This window comes from Carassius gibelio, chromosome B11, assembly GCF_023724105.1.
Source record: "Carassius gibelio isolate Cgi1373 ecotype wild population from Czech Republic chromosome B11, carGib1.2-hapl.c, whole genome shotgun sequence".
Taxonomy (NCBI): Eukaryota; Metazoa; Chordata; class Actinopteri; order Cypriniformes; family Cyprinidae; genus Carassius; species Carassius gibelio.
The window spans coordinates 12,045,922-12,058,263 of NC_068406.1; the positions used below are offsets into that span (position 1 = coordinate 12,045,922).

General features: G+C 37.4%; 2 protein-coding genes across 2 annotated transcripts; one reads left to right on the plus strand and one right to left on the minus strand.

Moving 5' to 3' along the window:
• Positions 1 to 320: 320 nt before the first annotated feature.
• LOC127968593 (protein FAM43A) lies at positions 321 to 2,489 on the minus strand. Its single transcript, XM_052569891.1, has one exon. It carries the CDS (start codon positions 2,295 to 2,297, stop codon positions 1,254 to 1,256), a length of 1,044 nt encoding a protein of 347 aa, XP_052425851.1. The 5' UTR covers positions 2,298 to 2,489; the 3' UTR covers positions 321 to 1,253.
• Positions 2,490 to 4,475: 1,986 nt separating this feature from the next.
• On the plus strand, positions 4,476 to 9,243 carry lsg1 (large 60S subunit nuclear export GTPase 1). Its single transcript, XM_052569826.1, has 14 exons — positions 4,476 to 4,780; positions 5,150 to 5,276; positions 5,692 to 5,812; positions 5,914 to 6,000; positions 6,086 to 6,172; positions 6,281 to 6,341; positions 6,437 to 6,613; positions 7,173 to 7,496; positions 7,570 to 7,671; positions 7,861 to 8,004; positions 8,163 to 8,286; positions 8,371 to 8,450; positions 8,548 to 8,712; positions 8,851 to 9,243. Exons 1-14 carry the CDS (start codon positions 4,679 to 4,681, stop codon positions 9,022 to 9,024), a joined length of 1,875 nt encoding a protein of 624 aa, XP_052425786.1. The 5' UTR covers positions 4,476 to 4,678; the 3' UTR covers positions 9,025 to 9,243.
• Positions 9,244 to 12,342: the final 3,099 nt, after the last annotated feature.

Genomic DNA, 12,342 nt, shown 5'->3' on the forward strand with positions numbered 1-12,342 from the left:
TAGCAAACACTGCCAAAATGATCCACAAAAAAGTGAGGTGCATAAGCTCAGATCATGCCCAATCAGTTCCAAAAAGAAATAAAACTTGTCCTAAGTGAAAGAAAACAATTTGACAATCACAAGTATAACAAGGTGGGTACAAAACCCCCTGCAAATGTATGAAAAATATTTAAATATTTTTATATCATGTGTGAGCAAAGTCAGTAAGATTTTGTCTAACGCAGTAACAAGCAAATCCTCCTTGGGTCAAAATGACCATCAGTCAAAAATAAAACTCTGCTTGACTTCAGCTAACATTGCAGAAATGTTCGACATCGATGTACATTTTACAATTTTATTGGTGTTCACAGAAACAAACCACATTGTTTAAAAAATAATGCATTTTGTTTACACATTATGTATTTAATATATACATCTCTGTACATCAGGAAAATAGTATCTTTTGCACAGCAAAGATAAAACATTTATGTCTGCAAGAACATATACATTATGGACATAAATAATAACAACACTTGTCTGAATTCCACCACAGTGCAAAATTAAAAAAGGGGAGGGGGGGGGGGGGCAAATGGAATAAGTTTTGTAACTCATTATTTAGTTAGTTTAGACACCACTTCTTTCGAAAGAAAGAAAGAAAATGAGAAACAGAAAAAAGCATTTCTTTGAGGGAAACTTCTTAGGTAAACAAGATCATTCCTAAAACCTCTTACAGCATAGAGAGGTTAAGTAGAGACTGTAAGCGTCTTATTGCGCAGAGCAACTCTGGTGCTTCCATCCAGACCCCTAATGAGGGATTATTGTGCAAGTGTCTGTTAAATCCACAAACATCTCCATGGCTTGTGTCTCAAAACCTAGTGAGCTGCCTACCAACAGCATTTTGTGTGCACTCTGAATCAACTGAACTCAAATGTTTGCATTACATTCGTCTTTTCATCCATTGAGGTTACCACAAAAAAAAAAAAAAAAAAAAACATAAAAAAAATAATTAGTTGAAAACGTGCAGGTTGTAACTTTGGCACCATTTTGATTTTACTTAAGGCTGCAATCAAATTTTTTTTTTTTTTTTTTTACAGAGAGCAGTAGTTTTGGCCGAAACTTGATGTCTAGGTAGGCAGCTCGCTGGGTTTTAAAACACACCCCGTGAATCCTAACGTTGCGCTTTCAAGTCAAGTGGATGAAATGGCACATTCGTGCACCCAAACGCTTTTCTTCTTTATCACGAAGCATCGTGTCTTTATTATATTCAAGAATGGTCAGCCGACTTCTTGCATTCTCCCATCCACAGTGCCATTGGCAAGAGAGCCGGTCTCTTGGTTGCTGTCTATGGAAGAGTCGCTGCCTGTGCTCTCCCCGGACAGCAGGCGAGTCACCCTCAGATCGGCTTTTAGCATCTGCACGTCGTTCCCTATACTCATGGAGCCCAAGTCATTGATAATCTGGCACAGTTCTTGCTTGCCGTTGGCCACACAGTCACTGACTGTGTCCAGAATATCCTCGCACTCAAAGTGCATGGCTTTCTCCTCCTCCTCCTCACCGATCAGGTCCTCCGTGATGGAGCCCAGTTTGGGTGCGCTCCTGCTGCGCTCCACCGGGGGCTTGTAGTAACACTGTCCGTTTAGCAGCTTCCTCAGGGGCACCAGGGGAATCGTTTGCTCGCCAATCAACTGCTGTTGTTGGTGCCTGGCATCGTCCCTTCTTTTGAGTCGTTTAAACTCGGCCAGCGCTGTCGCGGAGGTCTGATAGAGGAGCAGCGCCATGGCCTTCGCCTTCTCCGGCTTGGACACCAGCACGGCGTGGCAGCGCAGCATCACCGCCTTGTGCTTCATCTCGTGCCGGTAGACCCAGGCGAAGATCTTGGGGAGCCGCGGGTCTGCGACACAGTAGGTGATCCTGTGCAATAAATACAGGTGTCCTGGTCTCTTCGCCTTTTCGTCGACGTGGACCATGCGGATGCCCTGCGAGCTGATGGTCAGCTTCATCTTGGTGCCTTTCTTGCCCATCTCGCTCTTGCCCCAGATCTTACTGACGGCCACGTCTGTGCATCCTTCCCCCTTGGACTGGATGGTGGTGGCATTGCCCAGGTACAGGACCGTGTACGTAGGGTCCTCGCTGGTGATCTTCACCTTTTTCCTCTTGGATTTGAACATACTCCCGACTCTGTTGAGCGCGCTTTCTGGGCAAGATTTGGCGAAGGAGGTGAGCGCGGAGTAGTTGAGGCTCACGGCATAGCCCTTCTGCTTGGACTGCTGCTTGTCTTCCTCGATCAGCTCGAACTTGTTCTTCTTCCAAGGCAACATAATGGTTGTGTTGAGGAAAGTAAAGCTGCTAAGTCAACTCTAGTAATTCTATTACGCCTAAATTCTACCTCGTAACTGGCTGTAGTCATCTATTGGCCTGCTTTAAGACATTTTCAAAGTTGCAGAGCACTTCATAGACCTGTTTGCGGAGGAGTATCGCGTCGAACGCTACGCGCGCAGCATCGCTAAAAACACACTGTACAGTACAAGCGAGAAACAGCTACTTATATACTGGAATGAACCAACTCAGCCTCACGGAGGGGTCGCCAGAGTGAGGACCATACCAAAACCTGGGCTTCAAACTCTGGGATTTTGCACTAAGCTGTTGCTCATGTTTCAATGCATTTATTAATTTATTAAGGATAGTCATTAAATTAATTTTAAGTGTTTAATCTCGGCCTATTTGTTTTCATTTATGTATAGACTTTTCCACGTCAGTGAGTAAATACATGATTTAATTTTGATAAGCTTGGGGCCTATAAAATATTTTCACAGCAAATAATAGTGCTAATACAAGCACTTTTCCTTCTTTTCTTGTCTTTTCATAAAAATAAAAAAAACCTGGCTATTCGTTCTGTACTAGACTAACTGAGACTTGTCATGGCACTTGTATACTGTTGTTGTTCTCTTGTTTACCTGACTGCTTCTATTGTTCTCATTTGTAAGTCGCTTTGGATAAAAGCGTCTGCTAAATGATTAAGAATTCTTTGAATTTATCTAATTTTAAAATGTAATAGATCCTGTAATATAAAAAAAGTAATGCAACCTTACAAATACCTGATATTATATGCAATAATAATACTGTCATATTACAAGTCTTAAATATATTATTATTAATAATAAAATTATAATATATTAATAATTAATATATATTTTTATAATTAGTAATTAAATAATGAATTTGTAAGCATGCAACCTAAAATAATAATAATATTATTATTATTATTATTATTATTATTATTATTATTATTATTATTATTATTATTAATATTATTATTATTATAGGTTAATTATATGTTATATTACAAGTCTTGAATATATTAATGATATTAATAATTATATAATTATAATATATTAATATATTAATAATGAATAATATATTAATAAATTATTTTATAATTATTAATAAATTATTTTATAGTTATTAATAAAAAAAATTGTAAGCATACAATGTATAATATATTATTATTATTGGTTAATTATTCGTTATATTAAAAGTTTTACATATTGTTAAATTATATATTATTAATAATTATATAATTAATAAGCATATAATTTAAGCATGCTTTTTATTATTATTATACGTTATATTACAAGTCTAAACAAATATAAACATATTTGTATTATTAATAATAATGATTATAGAATTTTAGAATAATGATAATGTATAATCAATAATTAAATATTTATATTGCTGAATGTAAGTCCCTCGGCTTCTAGAGAGGCGTGGAGCAAGAGGAAGGGTCTGGGCGAATCTAAACCAAGGGGCAAGGAACTCGACCGGAAGTTGAAGTCGGCTGCGTGCTGCCATCTTTTAGCAGAACTTCACTTGCGTTAGCATTCCCATTGACTCCCATTCATTTTGGCGTCACTTTGACAGCGAATAACTTTACATCTGAGGCGTTTAAAGACTCTGTTTGTCCATTATTTATTTCTAAAGATACACGACAATGTATAAAGGGCTCCATTACCTTCTATGTTACATTATGGCCCCGTATAAACAGTTTTTGTAAAAAATAGGCTAACGATTGCGTCATAACCACTCGGCTCTCTGTCGCATTACCGTACAGACAGGTGGAGAAGCTCGCAGGCAATTAACTTAATATGGCGTACTGGCGTTACATTTTAAAATACTATACAAAATAATTAATCAGAATACTTACTCCTGCTCACTCACGACAAAGAACTCCCCGCTCAAGCTCGCCGTCTCTGCAAGATTAACGATGGCAGTTTGCACACACAGCTACTAGAAGATTTACATCTGTCAGACAGGTTGCTGACGTCGTCAAGCTTCGTTTGAGTCTGCGCGTCAGAAACGGAAGTGCTAAAAAACGCTAAAACTGGTCTTCATTTGTCTCAATTGAGTTCCAATGGGGTCGCTGTGTCCATTTCTTTTACTGTCTATGATCTAAACTTGTGATGTGATGTCCTCTGCTGGCGGCAAGCGAACATTCAGCCAGAGTTCAGTTTCAGTGGCCACAAGCGGTTCTACACACGGAACCCTTTACGTGCTTACCTTTTCCCCGGACATATTTTAGTGAGACACCTAAGGCAAGCCAACAGTTTAACAGCGATTTGTCTTTTCGGTTTTTCTTTCCCCCTAAGTCAGTTCTATCAACAGACACATTAACTGACCGGTTAACCGCGTGACAGTATTTAAGATGGGAAAGAAGAAGACTCGTGGAGAGGGCTCGGGGTTGGGGAGAGCTTTAATAAAGGAGAGACTGACCGCAGGCCGTGGCTACAGGAGAAATGACACATGGGTGAGAAATTGTGACGGTCTAACGTTAATCCTAAACTGTTTTACTTTTTCTTTCACGTGTACCAGAATATTGTAGAGGTAACATGGCGCATTTATAAAATTAGATAAAACAAATAACTTAACATTTTGTCACTTATACAATAAATAAATACGCTTACAATATGTGTAACAGAGTCAAGCGAAGCAACAAATATTTCTAGATAATTTAAAATGATTTTTTCCCCCAGCTCAGACCATCAACACAATATCAGTAAACCAAAACATACAGACTACAAATAGTCTTGAAATGGGATATTTTTCTTTATGCAAGAGGGAAACTGGGTTCAGTGGATGAAAATCTAATGTATAATAATAGTTTGATGTCTTTTAGCTTCACACCAGTGAGCTGAATGATGGATATGATTGGGGTCGACTCAACCTCCAGTCTGTCACCGAGCAGAGCTCTCTGGATGACTTTCTGGCCACAGCTGAACTTGCTGGAACTGAATTTGTCGCAGGTAGGTGTTAATCATATCTCTAGATAATGTTTAAGATTATTTACAAGAAATCAGGTTTATTATCATAAACTAAAACAATTCGAATTTTTATATATATTTTTTAAATGAATTTGAAGTGAAATAAAATCGAATATAATATACGGTTAATTTTACAATCATTTTATTTGAAAAGCTTAAACTTATGAATAATAAGAAATATTGCAACTTACTGAAATAAGGTGAATATTACTGGAAATAAATAAAAACTAAAACTGAAATGAACCTGAATACCCATATTTAAAAAAGACTAATAAAAAAAATAAAAAATAACTGACAAAACATTTAAGTGAAAATATATATGAAAAATGTAATAGTATTTTAATAACACTGTTAGGAACAGAATAACAAATGTGTTTTTTTGTTTTCTTTTTCGCAGAGAAGCTGAACATAAAATTTGTCCCAGCTGAAGCGAGAGCCGGCTTGCTTTCAGCTGAGGAGTCCACACGACTGAAGAAACTCCATGAGGACAACAAACAGTTGTTACGAATCCCCCGAAGGTATGTTATTGTGCAATTAAATGTGATTTCTATAAGTCTGTATAAAAGTTCCATTGAGCTGTTGTCATGCAAAAGCTGATTTATTCATCTCGTCACCACAGGCCTCCTTGGGACGAGAGCACAAGCCCTGAGGTTCTGCAGCAAAATGAGAGGGACAGTTTCCTCATATGGAGGAGAGAGCTGGCTCGGTGAATGTTTGATTCATTTAGTCCATATACACTAGCAAATCCAATTCTCTAGTGTTTTTTTGAGCAAATGCAATTTTTGTGATAGGTTGGAAGAGGAACAGAAGTTGATTCTTACCCCTTTTGAGAGGAATCTTGATTTCTGGAGGCAACTCTGGAGGGTCATTGAGAGGAGGTGAGCTCTTGCTTGCCTTTAAAAAAAAAAAAAAAAATGCTCTTCACGATCTAATCACACTTTGATGTATGATACTATTTTTGTTTTTATTTTTTGCTTTATCTTCAGTGATGTTGTGGTTCAAATTGTTGATGCCAGAAACCCGCTTCTCTTCCGCTGTCCAGATCTTGTAAGTAACTGAGAGATCAGACCAAAACAATTATACTCATAACTATTTATTTATTTATTGTTTTTAAATCATGCTTTAATTTCTGTCTCCGTCAGGAAAAATATGTAAAGGAGGTCTCGGTTCACAAAGTAAACATGCTTCTTCTGAACAAAGCCGACCTGCTCACTAGAGAACAGCGGCGAGCTTGGGCGCGATACTTCCAGAAGGAGGGGATCAGAGCAGTGTTCTGGTCTGCTTTAGCTGAGGCGCAACGACTCGAGGCCGAGGAGAAGGTAATATATGGAGCTGGTCTGCAGTGAAGCACTAAAAGTAATAGTAGTTTTTGTTTGTAGGATTAAATTTGGGCTTTGCAATTTTCAGATACCGTTTTTAAAAATGTAAAGGAAAAAAAATAAAACAAGTGCATATTTACATTTTTTTTTTTAATACCAAATATTTCACAAAAGTATTAAGCAGCACAACTGTTTCAACAGTGATTATAATAATACTATTAATAGTAAAATATGTCTTGAGCAGCAGATCAGCATATTAGAATGCATTTAGGCTTTGCATAACATGAATAAATTACATTTAAATATATATAGAACTAGAAAACAATTATTTGAAATAACATTTCACAATATCACGGTTTGTACTTGTATGTATCAAATACATGCAGCTTGTATGAGCATAGGATGATTCTTTAGAACATATTCAGTGAACATTTTGGTTAATGATGCAAATGAATCTTTGATTTGAATTTATTCATTATTTTCATATGCATTGATTCTTTTAAGGGAATCGAATGCTTGCTTTCATTATTCTGTTTCTCCTTCACATTTGGTGGCTAAGGGAGAAGAGCCGATGGACCAAGAGGATCAGAGTGATACAGAACAAGAAGCAACCTCCAAAAATGTCCCAGATGAGGAAAACAGCACTTCACCTAATGAAGAGAGAGATGAGAGTGAGGAGGATGAAGAAAGAAGAGTTTGTGTGGATGAGACCGAATGGCAGACATGCTCCGAGGAATCAGGAGATGAAGACAAACCAGAAACCCCAACGGTTTCATCTTTCTACAACTCCAGCCGTTTGTTACGCAAAGATGAGCTGCTGGAAATGTTCAAGTCTGTGCATTCTGGGCCGACGTACAAAGATGGACAAATCACAGTCGGACTGGTGAGTTTTTGGTGAGTTTATATCAAGCATTGATACTTAAGAATTCAGATTTCAACTCCAAATTCTCTTAAAGGTGGGATATCCCAATGTTGGAAAAAGCTCTACCATCAACACCATCCTGAGGAACAAGAAAGTCTCCGTTTCAGCTACACCTGGACACACAAAGCATTTCCAGGCGAGTGTTTTCTAATTAATGAACAATGGAGGAATTGAAAATCAATTCTTGACATTTTTCAAATTTTTGCTCCTACATCACTCTTAGGGACAAATTACATTTAGCTGTATACCAATAGCCTTCAAGCTATCAGAGTCAAACATTTAGCAGTTAGCGTTTATTGACTGTTGGTTTGTCCACATGTTTCAGACTCTGTTTGTCGATCCTGGTCTCTGCCTGTGTGATTGTCCTGGACTGGTCATGCCTTCTTTTGTGTCCACCAAAGCCGAGATGATCTGCAGCGGGATCCTACCCATCGATCAGATGAGAGATCACGTTCCAGCCATCTCTTTGATAACCTTTTAAAACAGCAGCGATCATGATAACTGCATCTTTTGCTTGATCTTTTATAACACACTACAGATTGATTGACAGATATTTTTTGGAGTAACCAAGAAGGCATTCATTTGATCAGAAATATTGTGAAATATCATTACCCTTAATGTAAATACGTATGTCAGACTATCCCTCGAAGTGTGCTGGAGGGGACCTATGGAATCAACATCATCAGACCAAGAGAGGACGAGGACCCCGAGCGACCCCCCACCTATGAGGAGCTGCTCATGGCATATGGATGTCAGTTCCATTTGCACGATGTACACATTAAGACATTTCACAGCACACTTAACTGACCAACCATGATGTATTCTCTTCATGCAGATATGAGAGGCTTCATGACAGCACACGGCCAGCCAGACCAATCGAGATCAGCCCGTTACATTTTGAAAGACTATGTCTGTGTAAGTGCCTTTCGTTTGTCAGTACCAGCTCTGAATTGTGTAGTTATGAACATGGAGAATTGGAGATTTTAACCTCTTCCTTCCTGATTTTCTGCAGGGTAAACTCCTTTACTGCCACCCTCCGCCCCACATCAGCCCTAAAGACTTCCAGCCTCAGCATGCCAGGTGGAGTGGAGGAGTCGAACCAACTGCTAGCGATGCCAACAAGCCCTCAAAAGTCAAACGCATAGAGAACACCGTGGATAAACATTTCTTTCATCAAGTGAGATTCAGCTCTTGAATGAGTTTATTTTGTGGTAACGCCTGCCTGTACAATACATGGCTACTGAAACTGAAATATTGATTTACTTTTGTTGTTAAATCCCTCACAGCACACATAATCAGTCATTTTTTTTCATAGGAAAATGTGCGAGCACTGACCAAGGGGGTGCAGATGGTGATGGGTTATAAGCCCGGAAGTGGTCCTGTTGGGCCTGGAAACACAGAACAACAGACTGGGAAACCCTGGAAAAAACACGGCAACCGGAACAAGAAGGAGAAAGTGAGAAGACTCAACAAACATCTGGATGCATGATCCCTATACTAAGATGTTTATTGGATATGATCTTTAATGCAAATACTTCAATTTCACCTTCGGTTATACCTGGATGGGATTGATAAGTGCTGATGGACGTTCCCCTTTGTATGAAATATCATCAATCATAATAATAAACTATAACTCTGTATTTTATCAGTGTATTAAATGAAAAGAGTAATGGACACCGATGAACGCTAATAAATGAAGATCTCCTTGTGATGTCCTTAAAAGTGATTTTGTTCTGTATTAAAATTGTGGATTCCATTTAGTAGAATATGTGGATGTCTAACAAAGCTGACGGTGATATATTGACAGTTTCTCAGTGCAATTTTCTCAAACATATAATTAGTACTGCGTTTTTTTTTTTTTACTTTCTCCAAGCTGTAATGGTATTTAATCTGGTAGGAGTAGCCTAACATTTGTAAATTACCTGTTTAAGGGAAAGATTTATGTTAATCTTTAAGGGAACTTATATATTTTGATGCAGAGATTTGTCATTAAATCTTGCAAGTTTCTTACAACTTTTAATCACATATCTTTTTGTAAGTATTTCATGCAGTTTCCCAGCAATTAAAGGTATATGCATTTTGCGCACACATATTTGATAAAAAAAAACAATAAATATTTCTGAACTACGTATTTTAAAGGGGTCATATAATGCTTTTTAAAAAGATCATTATTTGCTGTAACAGAATATGTTGACATACTTTCATGTAAAAAAGAAAACATATTATTTTTCTAATACTGTACAATATTGTAATTCCTCTATGGCCCCGCCTCTCTCAAACCAGTGGTTTTCTACAAAGTCCCTCCTTCTGACAAGCACAGTCTGCTCTGATTGGTCAACTGACCCAGTGCATAGTGATTGGCCGAACACCGCAAGCACTCACACTGATGAAGCTTGTGTGTTTGCAATACACAAGCCACAGACGGTTAAGACAGCTGACTCCACTGTGTGACCCTCTCTCTCTCTCTCTCACACACACACGCGACACGCAAAAGTCTGCATTTGAACATTTAATGGCAAATACTTAAACTGGGCAGTAAGCAAGTTTGCCGTTTCGAACACAGCCTAACATTCTTGATATAAACATTGTAAACAGCCCATTTAAATGAAAGTCACATGTTCTGTCAATCTGTTGCAGATTTCTATGGCTTCGTATATGTTCATTTTGGATGTCATCCATTCCCTGTCATAATCTTTCTCCATTTATTTGTGGTATAAGTCTAAAATTGGTACGGGTTTATATACACACACACATCACTCATTGGTATAACTGTGTGTATCATCTTTCACAATAAATGACTCGCCTTGTTCTCAAGGAGAAAAAAATCAAATGGTATCCAGGAGGAGGAAGCTGAATTTTCTAGTTGTGTCTCTGCTGTTTGTAATGTGTGGTTGCGTTTACCTGGGTTTACATGTCCATTCAAGTCCAATAATGGTATTTCCAACCATGAGGAGACAACTTGGCATGTTCCTCTATGTAAGTAAAGTCATTCTCAAAGCTGTGAGTAGCATTTGTCGATTTAGCTAAATTTGGATTTAGCATTCTATCAAATGGATTATCGGTTGGATATCAACGCCATTATATCACCAAATGGATCCTTTGCAGTGAATGGGTACCATCAGAATGAGAGTCTAAACAGCTGATATAAACATCACAATAATCCACGCCACTCCAGTCCATCAATTAATGGCTTGTGAGGAGAAAACCTGCATGTCCTGAGATGTTTCTAACTTTAGATATGCAGCTTGGGTGAGGAACTGGAGTAGTGTGGATTACTTGTGGATTTTAGTGATGTTTTTAGCAGACTCTCCTTCTGACGGCACCCATTCACCGAAGAGAATCTTTTGGTGAGCAGTCTGTTATAATGATAAAATAAACTCATCTACATCTGGATTGTTCAAGGGTTAGTGCGTTTTCATTTTTGGCAAAATTATTCCTTTAATAAAATAGTTGTGCACAAATTTCATAATGAATTAAATGTAAACAGAACATTAAATGAAAGAACAGTCACAGACGTATGTATGTGCTTTGTGTATAAACTGTCCGGTTGTGTCTTTTCTGTCTTTTGCAGAATAAAGGGGAGAGCAGAAGTTCTGTCTTCTGTAGCTGGATCTCTGTTTGTCTCTGCCATTCTTCTCTACGACACACAGCTAAGATCTGTAATCAAAGCAATGCCATGGATACTCTCTGCTATCAGCTGTGCAAATCCTTTGACACAGATGTGAGTGACTCAGGGTCTGGAAGTGGACTCGCACATTTAATGTACCAATGTTCTCAGTCTACTCTTTAACTTTGATTTTTCAGATTGTGGTCCTCGTCTGTTACAGAGTCTTTACTAGGTGTGCACCAACAATATTGAATGCTGCAGAAAGAAGCACCTCTCAGCAAGAGGCAGGTTTGCTCTTGTTTAGAATTTTAGTAAAGTGGTTTTATGGTTTATGGTGTTAGGGTATGGTGATAGATTAATTCTCATTGTCATGCTTGTATTTGACTGGTGTCTCTTCAAGGTTTGTCTCAAGGAGGCCACCATCTCACGGGACAGTTCATCAGAGAGTCTTCCACTAAAGAGGACTGTCAGGGTGGTGCGGGTTGATGAACAGTGTTCATCAAAATGACCAAACCTGTACTGTCCTACACATGTGATTTCACACTGCTTAATCTGTGCACGCACAACCAAGTTAAAAATAAAATAAATATAACTAACAAAAATAAATTAATCAAATGGAAAAAAAATCATAATAAATGTGTAAAACTGATATTAATGTATCTGTTATTTTATGTATATATTATTATTATCATATAGTATATTTATAGTTTAAATATGTAAATTGTTTATTATTTATTACAAATATGATATGTTCTAAACATGTAATATAAATAAATTCTAACATCTAACAATATATATATATAATTCTTCAATGATATAATTACTGTATACAATTTGTTTTCATTAATAAACCTCAAATTATACATGGAAAAACTAAAATTAATGTAATAATAAAATGTAATAACTGGAGGCTGCAGTACTGCTTTAGGACGGTAGATGGTAGCAGAGTTTTAAAAGACTAAAGCAAATCACGTGAATAAATGTGTTTGAGTTTCCTGACAGTTTTTCAAAAGGATCTATTTAAAGTATCTATTCAACATATTGTTTGCACACTTATCTGAAAGAAAATTGTCTATATAATCGAATCACTCAGTATAACATCTCAATATAAATTGTACGTCACCATTTTGCTGAAAATGTTGTTGTTGTCCTTTCTTGGCTCTCTAAATGGCTTTTGAGAATGCCAAGTGATTGAGAATA